This window comes from Urocampus carinirostris, chromosome 6 (genome assembly GCF_059441175.1).
Source record: "Urocampus carinirostris isolate Australia breed hairy pipefish chromosome 6, RoL_Ucar_1.0, whole genome shotgun sequence".
In the NCBI taxonomy this organism is placed as follows: Eukaryota; Metazoa; Chordata; class Actinopteri; order Syngnathiformes; family Syngnathidae; genus Urocampus; species Urocampus carinirostris.
This window is the reverse complement of record NC_142354.1, coordinates 45,880,183-45,902,671: the sequence shown is the minus strand read 5'-3', so window position 1 is coordinate 45,902,671 and position 22,489 is coordinate 45,880,183. Positions and strand designations below refer to the sequence as shown.

At 44.3% G+C, this 22,489-nt stretch overlaps 1 protein-coding gene across 1 annotated transcript in view; it reads right to left on the bottom strand.

The window, feature by feature from the left end:
• foxp1b (forkhead box P1b) overlaps nt 1-22,489 on the bottom strand; it is a 62,339-nt gene that overhangs the window by 5,729 nt on the left and 34,121 nt on the right. Inside the window, exons 7-16 of the mRNA XM_088337301.1 lie at nt 18,678-18,867; nt 15,488-15,595; nt 12,707-12,794; nt 10,784-10,867; nt 7,901-8,117; nt 7,749-7,825; nt 5,838-5,939; nt 4,140-4,261; nt 2,875-2,944; nt 1,470-1,636 (exon numbers count right to left, since the gene is read on the bottom strand). Coding sequence (XP_088193427.1) covers nt 1,470-1,636; nt 2,875-2,944; nt 4,140-4,261; nt 5,838-5,939; nt 7,749-7,825; nt 7,901-8,117; nt 10,784-10,867; nt 12,707-12,794; nt 15,488-15,595; nt 18,678-18,867 — 1,225 coding nt within the window. The remainder of the gene's footprint in view (nt 1-1,469; nt 1,637-2,874; nt 2,945-4,139; nt 4,262-5,837; nt 5,940-7,748; nt 7,826-7,900; nt 8,118-10,783; nt 10,868-12,706; nt 12,795-15,487; nt 15,596-18,677; nt 18,868-22,489) is intronic.

The window sequence follows — 22,489 nt, the reverse complement described above, 5'->3', positions numbered from 1 at the left end:
TTCCATGGCGCGACCACGCTAGCGGTTCCGCCATGTAGGCGTCGCCAAGGGACAGAACCCATCCTTTTTTCTGCAGGCAGAGTTTAGGCAGCTAATGCTGGAGTCTCCGCCCCTTTACCTTAGCCCCTCCTACCCCCACAACTGGTAGCCCATTTACAAAGGCTCCCCGCAAATTAGAAGACGCAACAAGTCAACTGGGAGCTCTGGGCTGGACATTGAGACCCAAAGGATTTAAGTGGGGTCCTCCAGATCAGTTTTAGCTCAGGGCCCTCCAATGTGTCGGGGCTCATGATTGGCTGTGGCTCCGGATAATTCATGTCTCTACGATCTCGATTGGTCAACGTCATGTGAGATCCTGGTCTACTATTGGTTTGGGAGGCAGTGTTACCAAGATGCCGATATGGAATTGTGTCACCAATTGGCAACCTGCTGCCAAACTTTAAAAGAGCATTAGAGAGAAAGAGTGAGAGAAAGAAAGAGGGAGAGGGAGAGAGCGGGAGAGAGAGAGAACAAGAGCTGGAGAGAGTTAGAGAGAGAGAGAAAGAGTGGTAGAAATAAAGGGGGAGAGAGAGAGTGGGAGAGAGAGACAGAGCAAGAGTTGGAGAGAGTTAGAGAGTGAGAGCTAAGAGTGAGTGAAAGAAAGAGGGACAGAGAGAGTGGGAGAAAGAAAGAAAAAGAGTTGGAAAGAGTTAGAGAGAGAGAGAGGAAGAGTAAGGGAAATAAAAAGGGAGAGAGAGAGTGGGAGAGAGCAAGAGAACAAGAATTGGAGAGAGTTAGAGAGAGAGAAAACAAGAGTTGGAAAGAGTTAGAGAGAGGTTGGGAGAGAGACAGAGCAAGAGTTGGAGAGAGTTAGAGAGAGAGAGAGAGAAAGAGTGAGATAAATAAAGAGGGAGAGAGAAAGTGGGAGAGAGAAAGAGAAAGAGTTGGAGAGAGTTGGAGAGAGGGAGAAAGAGTGAGATAAAGAAAGAGAGAGAGAGAGAGAGAGAGTGGGGGAGAACAAGAGATGGAGAGAGTTAGAGAGAGAGAAAGAGTGAGAGAAAGAACGAGGGAGAGAGGAAGAGTGGGAGAGTGAGAGAACAAGAGTTGGAGAGAGTTAGAGAGAGAGAGAAAGAGTGTGAGAGAAAAAGAAAGAGGGAGAGAGAGAGAGTGGAAGAGAGAGAGAGAGAGAGAACAAGAGTTGGAGAGAGTTAGTGAGGGAGATGGTCATAAATATATATATACAAATAGAGAGGAAAAACAGTTTGAGAGAATGGAAATTAGAGAGAATGAACCAGAGAGAGTTAGTGGTATATTTAGAGAAACAGATAGAGATAACAACAGAGTGACTAAGGGAGAAAGAAAGAGAAAGAGAAGATGAAAATGAGAGATAGAGGAGTTAGAGGGGCAGTTCGAGGGTGTGTTATCGATAGACATCGGCTGAACTCTCTCCCACAATGCCTCTCATTCTTTGTACGGTTCAGAATGCTCACAGTAGCGGTATGGGCGATCGTCCCGGGCTGCTGTCGCTCGCGTCGCTATTGGCCAGTTCGGTGGCGCCGTTCATCTCTCGGCGAATGGCGTTGGCCAAAGACTTGAGGGCGGGGCTTCCCATGGAAGCGCCCGTGTACAGGGGGAGGTTGCTCTCCGACATTGAAACCTGAAAAAAAGACGAGTGGAGGAGCGTGTTTAGAAAATTCTCAAGTCTTTCAAGACTTCTCTCCCTGTCCTCTTTGAAAGTACCAAAATCCATTGGTGTCTTCTCTCCTTACTTTGAGTGTCTACCGAACGTTTAACCTATCAGTCATTTTTTTTTGTCAATGTTTTGTCACGACCAGAACAGAATCAGGACCCAATTGCGTAACATTTACCACAAGTTTTATTGAAAGGACTAGCACTGTGATCCGAATACGGAAGTGAATCTTCTGTAGCGAGCGATGGCGGTGTCAGGGACGGGAAAATAGGTCGGTAGCTGGGACAGGGAGAACAAAACGGGGTCGGGGTGGGAAATGAGTCTTAAGCCAGGACAGGAGAGTAGATGTAGTCGGGATCAAAATTGCGTCGTAGGCTGGGACAGGGGAGCAGTAAGGTCGGGATCAAAACAGGTTGTAGCCGGAGACAAACGGGAGCAAAAACGGGCCTGGCAGGAGTCAGGGTAAAAAAAGGCTTGCCTTGTATCAACAGAGGTTCGCAGATGGACTGACAACAGGAGAGTGACAAGACTGGGTTTGAATAGTGACAGGGAGCCAATCAGAGCCTGCAGAGGTTGGCGCCAACTGGTAGTTTTTGGGTCAACTCTTGGTTGTATTTTGGTCAATTTTTGTTCAGCTATTGGCCATAGTCTTTAGTTTTTGTTTTGTTCAGTCATATTTTTGTTTCTTTTTTTACTCTATTGTTGCTCGTTTTTTGTTACATTATTGCAGGTTTTATTGTGTCGATTAAAGGTAGTTTTTTGTTCATTTTTTGGGGTTCAATGTTTTGCAGTTTTTTTGATACCCACATTACATGTTTATCAGGACGTTTATGTTGAAAAAATGATTTGGCCCTAAGCTCTTGTATCCCCCAGGTAAATTAAGACTCCTGCCCATAATGACTTAAAACTGACTAATTGAAAAAATGGAAGACCCTCAGCGTTCTGGTATTGTTTGTTATTATTATTCAAGAAACTGTGATCTGAATTGATTTGGCCTAAACATATTTTCCCTGTCTTCCATAAGTGAATAAATTGCATTGATATATATTTAAGACACGGTGTGACGTGATTTATGGATGTGTTCCTTTATCTCTCAGGCATATATTTGTAGTTATTTATTTATTTCTACATTTAATTTCTACAGGAAGGGTTCCTCCATAGTGTCACGTTTGCTCTGGCAAGGAGCTGAAGATGACAGAATTCACCTGAAATGCGGCGGAGAGGGCCGGTCCGAAGGCTAAGCCGCTCTGGATATTCTTCACCAGTGCCGGACTTCTGCAAGCACAAATTTATAGAATCGTTCTCGGAAACACGTTTTCCCGCCGCGCGTTTATCGGCGACGCCTCGGAATTGCCGAAGAGCGATCCCGTGCCAAATATCTCCGAGGGGGAAATCGTCAATGAGCTAAACACCACAAAGCCTCGCACGAACACTGACAAGGGAGGGGATGTGCACGGGAAGGGACATAAGCTCCGCCTCCGCTGGCAAAGCGCTCATGCGGCCTGCCGTCGATGCCCAGCCCACCGCGACTAATGAGCGCCACAAACACCAAAACATGCAACACGCGTGAACACAAACAGACACGAGAGCACGAGCGTGACATTGAAAAACAGCCAAAAGCGGAACAGGGGTCCGGGACATCACCAAAAGGGAACAAGGGCGACAGTGATGGGACGAACGCATTCCTACGGAATGCATGCCTGTAACGCAATTACCGTATTTTCCAGGCTATAAGTTGCAGTTTTTTTTCATAGTTCATGTTTTTTATGTACACCGTCTTTCTTTTATGTCTGTATATACTTGATTTTGTTAGATCATGTTCTTGACTCCCTCCGCAAAGACAATTTTTTGTGCATTTTAAGTGACTGACGACAGACACAGTCTTAAATCTCTCATACTCTGGTGAGACTTATATGTAAATCTATTAACATTTTATTATCGGGTATGTTATTTCACATGTTATTTTGAAACTAAACCACAAGAGTTACCGGGAGATACCCAGAGATACCCGGCTTCAGCGCTGTTAGACAGAGACACGAAAGCCTGCGGGAAGCCGAGAGGGGGCGGAATCGCTATCTAGGTGAACAGGAGGTGGTGTCACCCTGGGCACAGAGTTTTCCATCAGCTGCAGGGACGTCGAAATTTTGGCCTAGCGTGTGACGTCATCCACTCCGCTGTTGCTAAACTACAAACACAGCACCTTGAGGCCATCCTATTAATTTGTTAATAAACAACACAAGGATACTGCTGGAAGTGTGAATTTCCCTACGGGGATGAAGAAACTATCTGGAAGTATCTGAATAATATGTTACAGCCAATTTGAGTCTTATACTCCGGTGCGACTTATACACGTGTTTTCCTTGTTATTTAAGCCTTATAGCCTGAAAAACATGGCACTTAGAGTCACGGGGACACAACAGGACCCGGCCGCGGATCAAGCCAGAAACGAACGGAAAACGAAGTACGATACCCGCTGATCTTCTGAGGCCGCCTCTTCTGGAACTCGATTTCGTCCACCGTCCACACCGCCCCTTTCACGTTTTCCACTCGCACGAAACACTTGTGGAGACTCAGGTTGTGACGCACCGCGTTCTGCAAAAACACACCGGCGGGATTCAATCTCGGATTGCGGACATTTTGGTCGAATTGGATTCAAAAGAAAACAACAACTCTAAGGCAAAACAAAAGGTAAGAAAACCATTCGGAGCTCAAACACAATAGGGGGCGAGAACTGACATCAGGCTTTCGTGTCAGGGGAGGAAAACAGTCGGCATGTGCGGGTTTAAAGGAGGGAGGGAGCGAGAGAGCTATATAAAGAGTTAGAAAGCGTTGGAGAGAGAGGGAGAGAGAAGGAAAGAGTTAAAGAGGGAGAGAGAGTTTGTGGACGAAAGTTAGAGAGAGTTAGAGAGAGTTATATACAGTCATATAGACGGGACAAGATACAAAGTTGGAGGAGAGAGAGTTATAGATAAAGACTTACAGAGAGAGAGAGAGAGAGCGTGTTAGATAGTGAGAGTGAGCGTTAGAAAGCATTAGAGAAAGAGAGTGAGAGAAAGAGAGAGAGAGAGAGAGAGAGAGAGAGAGATAGTTATGGAAAATTAGAGACAAAGAAAGCTAGAGAGTTAAAGTCACTTGGAGCATGTTATGGATACAATCAGAGAGTAGATAGAGAGATTTTGAGAGAGATAGAGAGAGAGATAGAGAGAGAGAGAGAAAGAGAGAGAGAGAGGGAGAGAGAGAGAGAGAGAGAGAGAGAGAGAGAGAGAGAGAGAGAGAGAGAGAGACGGAGAGAGAGAGAGAGAGAGAGAGAGAGAGAGAGAGAGATTGAGAGAGTTATAGAAAATTAGAGACAAAGAAAGCTAGAGAGAGTTAAAGTCACTTGGAGAGTGTTGTGGATATAATCAGAGAGTAGATAGAGAGATTTTGAGAGAGAGAGATTGAGAGAGAGGGAGAGAGAGAGAGAGAGAGACCTATTGACAGAGTTATAGATAAACAGCTAGTTTAAGAGAGATAGAGACCTAGAGAGAATTAGCTAGCAGGCAAGACTTGACAGAGAGGCCTTTAAAAATGAAGCAAAAATGTTGGGAGCAGGTCTGGATTCTGGATTCTGGATTTTGGATTCTGGAATATGGATTTTGGGTTCTGGATTATAGATTCTGGATTCTGGATTCCTGAATCTGAATTCTGGAGTCTAGAGTCTGGATTCTGGGTTCTGGATTCTGGATCAGGGATTCTGGTCTTGGATTCTAGATTCCGGATTCTGGAATAATGATTCTTGAATCTGGATTTTGGAGTCTGGGTTCTGGATTCTGGTCTTGGAGTCTAGATTCCGGATTCTGGAATAATGATTCTTGAATCTGGATTTTGGAGTCTGGGTTCTGTATTCTGGATTATGGATCCTGGATTCTGGAATAAGGATTCTTGAATCTGGATTCTGGATTCTAGATTCTAGATTTTGGACTCTGGACTCAGGAGATTCTGGACTCTGGGTTTTGATTCCTGGATTCTGGATCCCGGATTCTGGATGTCGGATCGAGCGCTCGCTCCTCGGGTGGAAAGCGAGAGCCCACAAGAGACGGGATGAGCTCTCTACGCTACTAGTTCCTTCCCGTGCCTAACTTTGTGGGCTTTTAAAGGAAGGGGGCGGAGGAAAAGAGAGCCGAGTTACCTTCCAGGTGGCGGCGTTGCGGCGGAAATAGGCAAACATTCGCGTGAACCAGTTGTAGATCTCGTTGAGGGTCAGCTGCTTCTCCGGGGATTCCAAGATGGCCTGCCGCGGAAACGGATCACGTCAATACCCCAGATTCCGGACTACAAAGCGTACCTGGATCAAGCATTTTGCGGTTTGCTGGTATTTCACCTTTCACTGGGCGTGTTTTTTGACTTCAATGTCATTTTTGCTCTTTTTCTTTGTAGTTTTTTCTTTTGGAGTTATTTCCCCCCATGTTTTTTGTGGGTTTTGGTTTTTTTAGGTCATTAGTATGGTCATGTTGTTTTGGGCCTTTTTTTTCATTTTTGTACTCTTTGATGAAATATTTTTTTGAGTCAGGATGGTCATACTTGGCCTTTTATGGGTCTTTCTAATGCTGTTTTTGTTGTTTGGTCAATTTTTTAATTTTGGGGTTTTTTGGGTTGTCTTTTGGTCATTATTTGGATGGTTTCTTTTTTTATTGGTATTGACCATCAAACACCCCACCCCCCCACCGCCGTTTTATTTAGTCCTTTTTTTAATTTTTGGTCAACTCTTGTCAGTCCTTTCATTTTTTGGGCGTTTTTTTTTTCTGCCTCTGTTCAACCTTTTATCAGTCGTTCTCTTGTGTTTCTTGTTTTGTTTTGACATTTTTGTGGGGTTTTAGTCACTTGTTTTAATCAGTTTGTGTCATTTACCCCGTTTTTTTGGTCCGTTTTTTTGGGCTCTATTTGGTTTGGTCACGTTTGAACTTCTATTGGTTGTTTTGGGCTTTTTTGGTCGTTTTTGCTCTTGTTTTTCGTCAGTTCTTTCCACTTTTTCAGTCATTTTTGGACCTGTTTATTGGTCAATTTTAATTTTTTTTTGTTATTTAATGGAGGAGTTTTTGCTCTTTTTTAGGGGGGTTATTTTTGGGGGGTTCTTCAGAATGGGTTTTTTGGGTCATTTTGGGTCGTTTCTAGTCATTTATTTGTCTGTATTTGTATTGGTTTACCCCACTTTTTCTGGTCCATTATTCGGAATTGCTTTTTGGTCGTGGCTCCAAGTCCCAAATGAACAGTATTTGTTCTCAACTTTCAAGAAATCAAAAGCAAAAGAAGGGGCAGTGGCGGGGTCGCCAGACGCTCGATGGCGCTACATTTGCATAAAGGGCGGGGCGGGGGAGGGGACAAACACTTTCTCAGGCAGATTACAGTCCGGCAATTATTTCCGTTCATTCCCTAGATGAATGTCAACCGGCGATAACGGATCGGCCTTCTTAAAACGGCGGCGGCATCGCGCCTTTGTGTGAAGTGATCGGGCAGATTAGCTTTCATCTTTTTGGTATCCGCCATCAAATTAGACTCTAGAAACAGAGAAATTATCTTCTTTTTTTTTTTTTTTTTTTACCGCGAATTTTGAAGAAGTGGCCATCACTGGGCGTTTTTTCTTTCTTTCCTCTCTTTCTTTTGTCTTTTCTTTTTTTCTTTCTTTTTACTTTCTTTCTGTCCATCTTTTTTCTTCCTCTTGCCATTCTTTATTTCTCTTTCTCATTTGACATTTTTTTGTTTTCAATTATGTCTTTTTTCTTTCTTTTGTATTTTTTCATTTTTTGCTTTTAAATATTTCATTTATTTCATTTTTTTTTCAAACTTTTCTCTTCTTTTGTCTTTGTTTTTCTTGTTATTTTTCTTTTGTTGATTTTTCCTATCATTTCCCTTTTTCGTTTTCTCTTTTCATTATTTTGCAGAAACCGCCGGTCGACCATTGGCACGATTTTCCGAGTGACGGGGGAAAACAACTGCGCAACTGCCGCTTCAAATATGAATTTAATTTGTTTTAACGGCAGCCTCCGATTCCTTGACACAGGTACGGCGGCCATCTTGTGAAAAAAGGAGGGAAAGGCTTTACCTGCCGTATCAAGGAAGCGTAGGTGAAGGGCGGTCGCACGTCGGCGTTCATGTAAAATTCCTTGTTGTGGCTCAAATCTGGAAAAAAGACAAAAACGGGCGTTGCTCAGGAGAGAAGTGGGCGGGGCGAGAAAAAGAGAGGGCGCCCCCTACCCGGCGAGACGGGCACGTTGTATTTGTCGGAGAAGCGTCGGCGTACGGGTCCCCCGGCGGCGTGGAGCCCGTTATTAGCCGCCATGACGGAAACGGGCGTCCGGGAAAGGGGAGTCAGGGGCCCGGTGGGGGTGGTGGGGGTCCGGGGCAGGCTGAGGGGAGGGGAGGCCTCCGTCGGGCTGCCCTTGGACAAGGTCAGGTTGGACACCAGGTTCAACTGCGGGAACAAAACGGGAAAAAGACACCGTTAGCGGGAAGAATCCCGGGCTAACGTCCCGGAACTCACTTGCACCTCTTTGAAACCCGTTTCATGGCCAAATCTGGACACTTTTTAAGCACTTTCAAGGCCAATTTTTAAAACGATCCAATGCCGAGCCAAAGAACATTTTTCCGTGGTTGTTGACTTTGATGACTAGTCGAGTCAAGTCGTATTTATTTGTTTGGCCCTTAATCACAAAGAGTCTCAAAGGGCTGCACAGACCGCAGATGATTGCAAACCACAGGCTATTATGACACTATCCCCTGACCTAAAACCTACATGAGGGCAAGGAAAAACTCAAAAACCTCAAGTCAAGTCATGTCATGTTATTTGTGACGCCCCGAATTACAAACAGTCTCAAAGAGCTGCACAGCCCACAGATTATTGCAAACCACAGACTATTATGACACCATCCCCTGATCTAATACCTACATGAGGTCAAGGAAAAACCCCAAAACCTCAAGTCAAGGCATGTTAATTTGTTCGGCCCTTAATCACAAAGAGTATCAAAGGGTTGCAAAGATCAAAGACTATGCAAACTACAGACTATTATGACAGCATCCCCTGATCTAAAACCTACACGAGGGCAAGGAAAAACTCAAAAACCTCAACATGAGGAAAATAAAGAAATCAAAGTGACCAAAATGGACCCTATTTTCCTCATTTTTTTTGCCCAGCCTTTTTGAGGTTTTTGGGTGCCAGTCAATGTTATGTAAAATAAATATAAATGGCCTTACCGATGGCTATTAAAAAAAGCACGCTTATATGAATGTTCATGTATTTTCGATTATTAGTAAAATCAATATCGTGTTGTTTTTTTTTTAAACGATTTTTTTTTTTACCCATAGGGGGCGCGCAATAATACACAGAGACCCTTTATCTCAATTTCAAGCGTTTGATATCAAATTGATGTAATTCCCTAAAAACATATCTGTATGTATTATTTATATGTGCTGCCTTAAGAATAAGGGGGCAGTGACGCTTCACATGACAATGTCATGATGACAAGCAACCAGAGGAGGCGTTGTAGCGTCTTTTTCAGGCACTTTAAAAAAAAAACTGACTTCCAAGAAACATGGCAATGGCAACAATTTTAAGCATTTTGCTAACCTTGAAAAGACAGCTGAAAAGACGAAAATAAAATCCCTCTCGTAATTTTGAGATGTTCCTATGGATGATCTACAATATTTTGTGTCAACGGGCTGCTATAAAGTGACATGAATTCTGCCATTCTGCTTCAGCTGCTTTAAAGGGACATGAATTCTGCCATTCTGCTTCAGCTGCTATAAAAAGACACAAATTCTGCCATTCTGCTTCAGCTGCTATAAAGGGACATGAATTCTGCCATTCTGCTTCAGCTGCTTTAAAGGGACTTGAGTTCTGCCGTTCTGCATCAACAATGCCAGTCAACTTTGACACGTCACACTTGTTTACCAACAAAGAAAAGTCTCTAGAAGGATAATTGAGTTCACTACGGAAGACCAAAAAAATGTACTGTATCCATAAAAAGCAGAAAATTCCTTTCAATGATGTTGATTGCTTTGAGGCAGACTGCATTCGTTCTTTTAATTTCAGAGACTGCTGATATTATAGTTTTGTTTTTCCTATTTTTATGTATATTTGCTCCCTTTTTTTTTCAGAAGATCTGTGTCTAAAAGAGTTAACGTAGAATTGTATTAAGTTGATATGTATTTTATTTTATAATTTTTTATAGCACTGAAAAATTAACATTTATCATTTTTATTGTATTTCTTTGCATTTTCAGGGATTTTGTGTTGTTGTTTGAGTTTAAATCAGTTCAGTGTGTAAAAAGCTAAAATTGTTTTCTGTTTTACAAAAAAAAGTGAATATTTTTTAAGGATCGCCTGAAAAACATGAATTTAATCACAACTAAATAGTTTGGTGCATATTGTTTTGTTATGATGTATAATATATCCAGACGAAGAGCTGGCTTTTCTTAGTGAGCCGAGCCAAAGAGCCAATTTTCTAAATAGAGCTGTCCTTTTTGGTGAGACCGATATGGGCCATGGCGCTCAATTGGCCCCGCCCATGAACACCAGCTGAAACGGGTTGACAGATTGCTGCCTGACTACTTAAACACTGTCCTGTGAGTCGCCTTTTGTCGGAGCGTCTGCGAAACTCTGTTGTGATACGTTAAGCCCTGTGAATTCCCGTTTTTGCCTGTGTTTTGCTCCTGTTTTGTTCTCGCCCCGATTTGTTTGATTTTGACCACTTCCTGGTTCCGAGCAATCTACTTCCGCGACCAACGATCCCCGGATCGAGTGCGCTCATTCCTCTTCTCCCCAATAAACTGTGAGTAACGTTACGCCAGTGGGTTCTGCCTCCTGTTTCTTGTCCTGGTTCGTGAGTTTTTTATTCGGCTTGAGCAATCAATAACAGTAAAAGTCATAGCTTCAATTTAAACATCATGCGTTTGTGTGAGCATTTGATCTCTGACAGTAAATTTGGTGTGGAACGTGGAACGCACAGCCAATGACAACATGTAACTGTTATCTCCCGGGAGATTTTGATGGAGTGCGTCCAAAAAGGGGACAGAAGGACGAGCGTGACAATCAAGAGCAAAAGAACGGGGAGGACGAAGAGAAAGCGAGACGGTGGCTCACCGGTTGCGGAGCGCTTTTGTGTTGCGTGGATCTGAGGTGAAGATGCGTCATCATGGCCTGCAGACGTTCTTTATCTTTGGACAGCTGACAAACGAGAAGAAGACGGGTTTTCCTTCAGATCTCCATTATCTCTCATGCAAATATCATTTCTCATAATCATTCAGTGTTAAGTTGCAGCGTTTTGTCACATTTGATAGAAAACCAGAAAAGCTTTTGTACTATCCTTCAAAATGTTTAACGAGAGGGGAAACAAAAATGAAAAGACGTCACACGCACAAAATCAACCCATTGCGATTTATGTCAGGAGGTAGAGCAGTACAGTAGTCATGGGACCAAAAAGGTCGCAGGTTCCCATTTCCTCAGAGTTAAAATGTCGAGTGTCCTTGGGCAAGACACTGAACCCCTAATGCCCCCGATAAGCAGGTAGGCATGGCTAATGCTGCTTTCGGTGTGTGAGTGTGTGTGTGAATGGATACAGTTTAAAGAACGTTGTAGCGCGCTTGTCTCTGGACCAAGAAGTCGCAGGTTTGATTCCCATCTCCTAAGAGTTAAAATGTTCAGGGTCCTTGGGCAAAACACTGAACTCCTAATCCCCCTAATAAGCAGGTAGTTGCCTTGCATGGCTGACCCTGCTATCGGTGTGGGAGTGTGTGCATTAATGGATGCAATTTAAGGTAAATTGTAGCACACTTGTCTCGGGACCATGAAGTCGCAAGTTCAATTCCCGGCTCCCCAGAGTTAAAATGTCAATTGCCTTTGGGCAAGACACTGAACTCCTAATCCCCCTAAAAAGCAGGTAGTTGCCTTGCATGGCTGCAACGCTATCGGTGTGGGTGTGTGTGCGTGAATGGATACAATTTAAAGTACGTTGTAGGGCGCTTGTCTCAGGACCAATAAGTCGCAGGTTCGATTCCCGGCTCCTCAGAGTTAAAATGTCGAGTGTCTTTGGGTAAGACACTGAACCCCTAATGCCCCCGAAAGCAGGTCGGCGCCTTGCATGGCTGCATGGCCGCTATTGGTGTGTGAGCGTGTGTGTGAAGGGCTATGTGTGAAGCACATCGTAAAGCACTTTGGGAGCGTGACTGATTCAAGCACTCTATAAATGCAGTCCATTTACCATTTCGAAGCGCTCGTCGGGTTACGACAAAGATGTCCGTCTTTACCGACGAAACAAAACGACTGGCGAAAAGCACATTCAGTCATAAATAGACGAGCCAAGATTTGACATAAATGCGGAGATTCTGCCGTGAGGGATTTTGCATTTTAGAGTCGCTCGTAAATATCTTTAACGGCTGCTCGTATACAAAATGAAACGATCTCATTGAGGTGCCGGGGGACTCCATCTCTCTTTCGGGATGTCGGACGCGGGACGGTTTTTGTTTTGTTTTCAGAATCGCAAAATTTGTACCTCGCAAAGGGACAAAATGGCCCCTGGACTAAATCACTTCGCGAACGAACGCAGGGGAATGGCAAGGGTTAAAAACCGATGCTATCGCCATTAAAGGATTTTATACATTTATCTATAAAGGATATTATACGATTGAATACAAGTTACATGTATTCAGTTTAATGCAATAGATATTTACTGACTGGGCATTAGTTCAATGACAGGGCAGGCTGTTCGAAATGCTTAATATTTTGTCTGGGAAGTTTTGATAACAGGACTCGTGGATTTTCTGACCAGACATCAAGGGTGTATAAGATTGTGAAGCCCCGGGGGCCTTCTTGGCACGCCCGTGGGAGGAGCCGAGACGCCATCTTGTAGAAGTTTAGAAGAAAGCTTCTCGCGGACTCCAACGTCACTTCTTCGGCTGTCTCCCACGGAGTACACTTAGCGCCCAACTTTGACCGGATACCGAAACACTCACGGGTCGAGAAACCCGGACCCTGGAGTACCATCCCCCCGCAAAGCATTGTGGGTACCTGCAGCTCCAGCTGTTGCACCACTTGCATCTGCACCCGACACTGCGCCGTGCTGCGGTCGTCCAAGGCGTGCTCGTTGTTCAGGTGCCTGCCCACAAATAAGAGCGTTGGCGTGCGGGTCGGCCATTTTGCTTCCTTCCTCCCCGTCGCCCGTTTGAGTTATGGACGGTGAGGAGACAATCTCTTTGCTTCCGCTTTCATAACTCATTCAAATAAGTCAAATTACGCAGATAAGCTCGAGGAGGGAAAGAAATACCGTCGGAGGAATTTTATCGGCCGAGGCGTGAATTACTGTTTGAAAACGCTTATGCGGACGGGGGAGGGGACAGGGGGGACACGGGGGGGACAGGGGGGGGTCACGCTCGCCATTAATCACTTCGTCGTAATCGTAGCCGGAGCTCGGTACCGATTTCGCAAATACGCTCCGGTTTCGCGACTTCATTATGCTCGCTAATGGAAACAATATATTCCCTTATATCGCAAATGATATGGCCTCTTTGCGGAGCGTGGAGGTCACTGGCCAAGGGCCGGACGGCCGCGCCAAACTCCAAAAATCATTTACATTTTTTATTAAAATGGGATTGGGATTTCTATCGCCTTTTAGAAAAGCCAAGCGCGTTCCCTCAAACGGTAGTTCCGGTTTCGCGAGAAGAAAACCAGGGTTGATTTGGCGGTCAGCTAACGAAACATTTGGAAAAACAACGGGGCCGGACCGCAGAATCAAAGACACACTCGACGACACGCTCGACGACACGCTCGACGACACGCTCGACGACACGCTCGACGACACGCTCGACGACGCTCGATGAGGAAATCACCGACACGATCGACAACACGCTCACGCGACCGCATTGCACGACACCCTCAAAGACACAATCGACGACACACTAAACAACATATTCAACGACACACTCAAAGACACAGTTAACGACACTCGACGACACGTCAAACTACACTCAGAATATGCACTCAACAACACACTCAACATCACAATTATCGACACATTTAGCAGCACACTCGACAACACACTCAACAACACACTCAACCACACACCAAACGAGACTCTTAATATGCAGTTAAAAAGGAACTCATGGATGCAATCAACGACACGCTCAACATCACAATTAAAGACACATCCAACAACACACTCTACAACATTCAACGACACACTCGATGTCCCAATTAAAATGCACTCAAAGACACAATGAATGGCACATTCAACAACACACTCAAAGACACAGTTAACGACACACTCAATGAGACGTCAAACTACACTCAAAATATGCACTCAACAACACACTGAACATCACGTTTAGCAGCACACTCAACCACACACTCAAAAACACACTGGATGACACACTCAAAGACACACTTAACGACACACACACACACAACGACAACACACCAAACAAGACTCAAAATATGCACTTAACAAGGAACGCTCAACATCACAATTGACGACACACCCAACAACACACTCCACAGCATTCAACGACACACTCGATGTCATAATTTAAATGCACTCAAAGACACAATCAATGGCACACTCAACAACACAATCAAATGACGCTCAAAGACACACCCAACGACGGACTTAGTGACAGATTCAATGGCAAACTTGACATCACATTCAACCACGCACTCAACAACACACTGAACGACACTCTCAAAGACACACTTAACGACACAAACACACAACGACACACCAAACGATACTCAAACTATGCACTCAAGGATGCAATCAACGACACGCTCAACATCACAATTATCGACACACCCAGCAACACACTCCACAACCATCAATGACACATTCAATGTCCCAATTAAAATGCACTCAAAGACACAATCAATGGCACACTCAACAACACACTCAAAGACACAGTTAGCGACACACTTAATGACACATCAAACTACACTCAAAATATGCACTCATCAACGCACTCAACATCCCAATTAACGACACATTTAGCAGCACACTCAACAACACACTCAACAACACACTCAACAACACACTCAAAAACACACTTAACGACACACGCACACACAACGACACACCAAACGACACTCAAAATATCACTCAACAAGAAACTCAAGGATGCGATCAACAACACACTCAACATCACAATGAAAGACACACCCAACAACACTCGCCACAACCTTCAACGACACACTCGATGTCACAATTAAAATGCACTCAGAGACACAATCAATGGCACACTCGACAACACCATCAAATGACGCTCAAAGACACACCCAACGACTGAGTGACAGATTCAATGGCAAACTCAACATCACACTCAACCACGCACTCAAAGACACACTCAACGACACCAAACGACACACTGCCGTTTGCTAAAATAATGAATTTTGTGTGGAACGTGATGAAGTGTTGCCAAGTTCTGGTATGGACAGTTGAAGGCAACTAAATGGGACTTGTATCGCATCTCCTGTGACTTCTATGCCTTCTCCACAATGCAAAGAAGACACGAAACGTCAGCCGCAATGTATTATACGCGGAAGTACTCATGGATGCTAACGCCGTAGCGTATCTAGCAATTCGAAAGTTATTGTTATCGTCCCGGCGCTTTTCATTTTAGGAAACGGTGTCGTTTTACCACAGGTACCGGGACTAGGACTTAGGTTATTATCGGTTGATTGTATTTTGGGGGAAGTAACAAAGGCTATTTGAACTCAGCGGGGCGTTGATAGAGACATACTCGATAGAGAAGAGATTCGACTTTCAAGGTTTTAAAGGAGACCTCTAGCTGTAGCGGGACTCACTTCAAGAAGCCGTGGAAGTCCTCAAAGACGGCGTCGCATCCGGGCCATTTGCAGACCCCGTGGCCAAAAAGGGGATGTCCCCGGGGGGATAGCTCCTCCCCCGGACATCTGCGGGGGGAGGGGGGGGAGAAATCATTTGTAAAGATGGCGGCAGGGACCTTTTCCAAGACTTACATTACATGGACACTGTCTAATAGTTCACTACCAGGAAGAATGACCAAAAAGCAACATGTTGAAAGACAACAACGGAAAAACCAAAAATGTGAAAGGAACATGTAGAGAGAAATAAAATAATGGGGAAAAAAAGACATTTAAATAAAAAAGGGAAAAAAGAAGGACAAAAGAAAAGGAAAAAAGGAAAGAAAAGAAAACCAAAGAACAGACTAAAAGGAAAAAATAAAGAAAAACAAAGAAAAAGGGCAAAAAACATGGGCCAACAAAAAAAATCCATTCTCTCCTTTTTTTGAGTGTCTCCTAAACTTCAAACTCTCTTATTTTTTGGTCTTTTTTCTTCGATTTCATTTCTTATTTTTTTTTGTAGTCTGGTCAATTTTTGTCCATTTCTTGTCATACTTTTTGTTGGATTTTAGTCTTTTTTGGGTGATTTTCGTAGTGTTTTTTAGGGCCAATTGTGTGACTGTTCTTTGATACCCACATCCTGTAGAGCGGATTTGGTTTTTAAAAGATGTAAGAACAGGTCACACTTTCTTATCTTAAGGTTTCTCTCCCGGTACATTGATGCTTTCTCTCCTTATTTTGAGTGTCTACTAAACTTCAAACTTATCTCTCATTTTTTGGTCTTTTTTCTTTGATTTTTTTTTCCTGTATTCCGGTCAAATTTTGTCCATTTCTTGTCATACTTTTTGATGGCTTTTGGGTTTTTTTGGGGGTGATTTTCGTAGTGTTTTTTAGGGCCAATCGTTTGATTGTTCTTTGATACCCACACCCTGTCATGTGGATTCGGTTTGTAAACTTGAAGATGTAAGAACAGGTCAGATTTTCTTATCTGGAATTTTCTCTTCCGGTTCATTGATGTTTTCTCTCCTTATTTCTATTGTCTGCTAAACTTTTATTTTCTGGTCTTTTTTCTTTTCTTTTTTTTCTTTTTTGTATTCCGGTCAATTTTTGTCCATTTCTTGTCATACTGTTTGTTGGATTGATTTTCTGTAGTGTTTTTTAGGGCCAATCGTATGACTGTTCTTTGATACCCACACCCTGTAGGACAGATCCGGTTTGTAAGATTGAAGACATAAGAACAGGTCGGACTTTCTTATCCGAAGGTTTCTCTCCCGGTACATTGATGCTTTCTCTCCTTATTTTGAGTGTCAACTCGACTTTAAACGGCGTGTCGAGCGCGACGGGGCGTGAGGCGGTGCCGCGGCTTTGCTGCGTGCGGATGGAATTTCTCCTTCCTTAAGACGGAAGCGCAAAGCCACCGAGTGATTCCCGCAGATGCGCTTAAGCTTTTAGGAGTCTCCTGCCAAGGTTTTACCTGACACCTGAAACTAAACGCACGCTACTTAAGTCGGAACCCCCGTAAAGCGATCCTGAGGTGGGCGGGCTTTGGAACCGGCAGGCGGGCAGGAAAAGGGCTCTCTTCCTGCCCGCCTGACTCAAAAAAAGACTTTAGTACTGAGGGGGGGCATACATACTCTGAAAAGTAAATATATATACATACAGCCCTCACTTGCCTGCAGAGATTTCATTTTCATGTTTAATAGAACAACACTCCGACACCATAAAAAATAAGTCTGTGTGAAGCTTATATAGCCCAGTACATTTATGATTCCCCTCAAAATATAGCCATCAATCCCAAAAATCCCAACATGAGGTAGTTCTAGGTTAAAGTCTGTTCTGTTTTTTAAAAGGAGTAGTACACACCGTTAGAGGAGATCTTTAGTTGTTTGGTATTTTTTTCTTGGAACAACGGACATTTAAAAATTTGATGCTCCAGATACTTGACGAGCTTCCAACCAGCTAAACTATTTTCAGCTGTGCTCTGGAGCTCTTGTTGATGATAGGAATGAGTGGAGAGGTGTTGTCAAAGGATAGTGGGATGTTTTCAACCATTCTAAGGTATGGGCGGGGCACCCGTATGATGCGGCAGGGGTAAACCGGCGAAAGCTATCGGGCCCTGCTGTTGAACAAAAGAGTGAGTTGTCACCCTGACCCGAGTGACACGGCCGCTTTCTGGTGTCCCGTTTCATCTGGAGGGACCAAAGCGTGAACGACTCGGGTGCCGAGGTACCCAACTTGTTTGGGTGTTTGGCCATTTGGGTTGGCCAAAAAGTTTTGTGTGTGTTTTTTGCGCCTTTTTTATTTTGTTTTTATTTTCGTTTTATTTTCTTTTCTTTGTTATTGTATTGTGTTATTGTGTTTGTCTTGCTGTCGGTCACCCCTCTTGAGGGATATGACCAAGGAAGGTAGGAAGGTAGGAAGGTAGGTAGGTAGGTAGGTAGGTAGGTAGGTAGGTAGGTAGGTAGGTAGGTAGGTAGGTAGGAAGGTAGGCAGATAGGTAGGTAAGAAGGTAGGAAGGTAGGTAGGTAGGAAGGTAGGCAGATAGGTAGGTAAGAAGGTAGGAAGGTAAGTAGGTAGGTAGGAAGGTAGGTAGGAAGGTAGGTAGGAAGGTAGGTAGGTAGGTAGGGAGGTAGGTAGAAAGGTAGTAAGGTAGGAAGATAGGAAGGTAGGCAGATAGGTAGGTAAGAAGGTAGGAAGGTAGGTAGGTAGGAAGGTAGGTAGGAAGGTAGGTAGGTAGGTAGGGAGGTAGTAAGGTAGGAAGATAGGTAGGTAAGAAGGTAGGAAGGTAGGCAAATAGGTACGAAGGAAGGAAGGCAGGTAGAAAGGTAGGTAGGTAGGAAGGTATGTAGGAAGGTATGTAGGAAGGTAGGTAGCTAGCTAGCTAGCCAACATCATGGCACAAGGGTTTCACAATCATTTGTTCGCTATCTAACTAGCAAACACAATGTACTATTAGAAGAGTAGAATGCTGCCTCCTGGATTTGGGACTCTGTACACCTATTGGCTTAAAATGTAGACATCTGCGTTAAAGCAGCCATGAACCATGCTAACATGCTAAAAAAACAGCGCCTTTCCTTCAAAATAAGGACAGTTCTAAGGGACCCAAACTTTAGAAATGTAGTCCACGTTGGACACAGAGCATTAGCTGACGCTAGCTCATCGTATCTCTTACGCGTCCGTCTTGTGGCCCACGTAGTGTCCGTTGGTCTGCTGGTTATTTTGGAGTCCGTTGTCGGACGGCGGCGGCGAGGACGGATGGCGGCGGCGCTGTCCGTTAGCGTTAGCGTTGTATTCCTCTTTGACGTTAGCGGCGGCCACGCCGAGTTCCTTCCACAGTTGCTGCAGCTCGGCAGGAAGCAGGCCTGCGGAAAACGGGGGGGGGGGAAAGGAATCAATTAGCGCTTCATTTGGCCCTTTCCTCAAATCGTTTGCCTGTAAACAAAAGCGCGAGTTCATTAGCGAGACCCCCGCCCCCGAGCCGCCTCGCCCGCCGCATCATCCGGCTAATGTTTGTGTACAGAAATCCTCGGGCGGATTTCACGCCCAGAGTCAAACGATTTACATACAGACGAGGCATGAAATCTGAATAATGGCCGTCTTTAGCGTCTCGGCGACGCGACAACAAGTTTACAAGAGCCGCACTCGACCCCTTCCCGAGACCCCCCTCCGCTTCCTCTTTGAGTAACAGGACCCCGGGGTAATATTCTCCAAAGCGCATTAATGTGCAAAAGACTGGAAGCTCTGCACCGCATCCCATCCACACGCCAGACTTAACGCTCATTTGGCGCCTCGGAAAAAGGAGAGAAATCCCTTGAAGACGTCACGGAACGAGACGGACTCGTGGCCTCGTCCGGTTCGGCTCGGTTAGGTGTAGAGTCGTGGTGCAGAAACACAGATTCATCTAGTAAACGGTGGTCTTTTATTCCGGCAGGGTTCGGTAAACAGAAAGCCAAGTGGCGAGGTAACGGTATCCAGAACACCAGAGGCAACAACTTATTTCCAAGAAGCAGGCGAGGGATTAAGTACACTGGAAGCTCTGCGTCGCATCCCATCGACACGCCAGACTTAACGCTGCTTTGGCGCTTCGGAAAAAGAAGAGAAATCCCTAGAAGACCTCACGAGAGCGGAACGGACGGAACGAGACCGGCTGGCGGCGTTGGCCTCGTCCAGTTCGGCTCGGTTGGGTGTAGAATTGTGGTCCAGAAACACAGATTAATATAGTAAACGGCGGTCTTTTATTCAGGCAGGGTTCGGTACACGAAAAGCCAAGTGGGGAGGTAACAGTATCCAGAACACCAGAGGCAACAACTTAGTTCCAAGAGGAAGGCAAGGGACTAGGTACACTGGAAGCTCTGCGCCGCATCCCGTCGACACGCCAGACTTAACGCTCATTTAGCGAGAACTTGGATGCTTCTAGGAGGCCAGGAACAGATGAACTGGTTTTCAGTTATCGTCTAAAGGGAAAATGTGCTCAAGATACGAGCATTTTTGGACACAAGCACAAATGAATCTCATATACAGAGGTATCACTGTAGTATTCACTCACGGGCAGTTTTTGTTTTCCCCGTCTGCGTTTTGTGGCGCTCGTCCTGGAAGCGATTAACCCAAAAGTGCCACCGAGACGAGCGTTCTTTCTGAGAAGGTCACAGTCGATGCGGGCGGACGGAAGGGGCATGTATTTTTAGCTCGCGTGCTTGACGGGGCGGCTCAATGACCCGGTGGTCCCGGAGACCCCCCTTTTGCAAGCCCGCCACAAGAGGAGCTGCTGAGCTAGACCAGAGTTTTCTTGATGGCCATGGAACTGAGGTCGGGTCGGACGCTTTCATTTTCTGTTATCGTCCGCCTGTCATTGTCAGTATTCATGATCTGTGTCAATGGGCTGCTGTAAACTGAGAGTAATTCTGCCATTTTGCCTCGACGATGCTTGCCTCGTTTACAAAAGACGGAAAGGTTTGAGTAATAACAGCGTTCAATACGTAAAACAAAAAAGAAAAGTACTGTTCGTATAAAAAGCAGAAAAAAAAATCAAATTTGAACTCGTTTTAATGATATCCAATCTTAGAGACTGCTGATGTTAATTTTTTATTTTAATTGATATTTTGACATGTTTTTCTCGAGGATGTGCTTCTAAATTGGTTAAAATTGAATTGTAAATAGTTATTTTTATAGTTTATGATTCATCTATTCGAAGCACTGAAGTGTTTTGTGTCAGTGTTTTAAAAGATCAACTTTTTTGGTGTATCACAATTCATTTGTAGATCTGTTAATATTTAAATTGATACTGTATGAGTTTATTTATTATTCATAGAATATTATTAAAATTCAAAAAAAATTGAGAGAGCCAGCTCTTCTCAGTGAGCCAAGCCAAAGAGCCCATTTTCTAAATAGAGCTGTCCTCTTGGGGCGACCAGTAGGGGGTGGTGACGCTTCACATCACAATTTTATAATTGTTTCCAACCTTTGTCTGAGCGTCAAGCTACTATTTCGTTCCCAATTGGCGCAAAGGGCACCCACTTTGATATCCATTTCGAAAATAGCAACTTAGCAAGGTAGCTGGCTAAATAGCTAAAACAGTACCTTGATAACTAGCTTTAAAGGGAAAAAACTAAAAGAGAGCTTGCTAAAAGAGTATAAAGCCAACTAAATAGCCAGGTAGAAAGCATGCAAAAACTTAAAAAGCTAGCTAGATGCTTGCTAAATATCTAAAAATGTAAGATAGCTAGCTACAAAGCTAAAGCACTAGCCAGATAGCTAGCTATATAAAACCCATACATTGGCATTTAGTTTGCTGTACTTCCTGTAAAATATATCAATAAAAAGATGAAAAAAAAAACAATTTTTTAACACACGAATGGATTCTCATTTTATTCGTTAAACGAATTGCTCAAAAATAATGATCAGTAGTTGATTTTGAAATGACGATTTTTCATGTTCTAACTATGTTATTGCCATTGAAATAGGCTTCAATAGAAAGACAAAAATCCTTTTCATAGAAAATCCCAATGACCCGGCAATATTAAGCTACTTTCAAAACAGGTCCGCGGGCCCCTTAACTGTCTTTAGGGGGAACCCTGGTGCCCGACGGGCGCCAGGTTGGAGACCCTTGACGTAACCGCACAGAAATACAACAAAATTTACAATTCCAAAAGACATATCGTAAATCATCCCTCCTCCTCCCGAGTCCTCCCAAATGAAATAGGAAACAGGTCGGGCTTTAAAAGCCGCGGTTTGGGCAAATTTGATCAGGCCTGACCCTGAGAGAATGCAGAGGGCTCTCGGTCAACGGAAGCAGCTCCCTTTCTTCCAATCGAAGCGCTAAACAACATTGAGGAATCCAAAAAAAGCCGATAGAACAGGATCAGCGGGGGAAGGCGGGCACGACGATTCTCCCCGTCAATTTTTGGTGAAGGTCAACCGGCCGGCGTCTTTTCCCATCCGACAATCGAGTTTCTTCGGAGGACCTTCCCCGGAATTTCCGATGGCTTTCTTCTCCCCCTTTTTATCTTTCAAGGTGACGGCGAAACGAAGACGAGCCCGTAAAAAATGGATGCGGTCGGGACAGGTGATGGACGAGCTGCCCGCCAACTCGATTTGGGGCCACGGGTAGCCGGGCCGCCCGCCTCTGACTCTCGCCGGTCTTACATTTTTACACAATTTAACAAACATTAGTAAGAGTATGTGTTATATTATGGTACTGAGGGTTTGCAGAGTGAGGCACGCCATTCACTTGCCTCGTGGCAGAAGGCGAGTAATTGTCATTTGCCGCATCAAACAATAGATTTAATGATTGTATTAACAAGTTAAATGATAGTCTTTTTTTTGGTTGCGTGGACTTACTTTCCTAACGTAGCATTTTCTATCCAGTGAGGCACGCAATTCTCTTGCCTCATTTAGAGGGCGATCGTGGGAGCAAGGATCATGATTTGGCGACCAGATCGACAGAATTAGTGATTGTATTCAGAAACTGAAAGAAAGTCTTTTTTT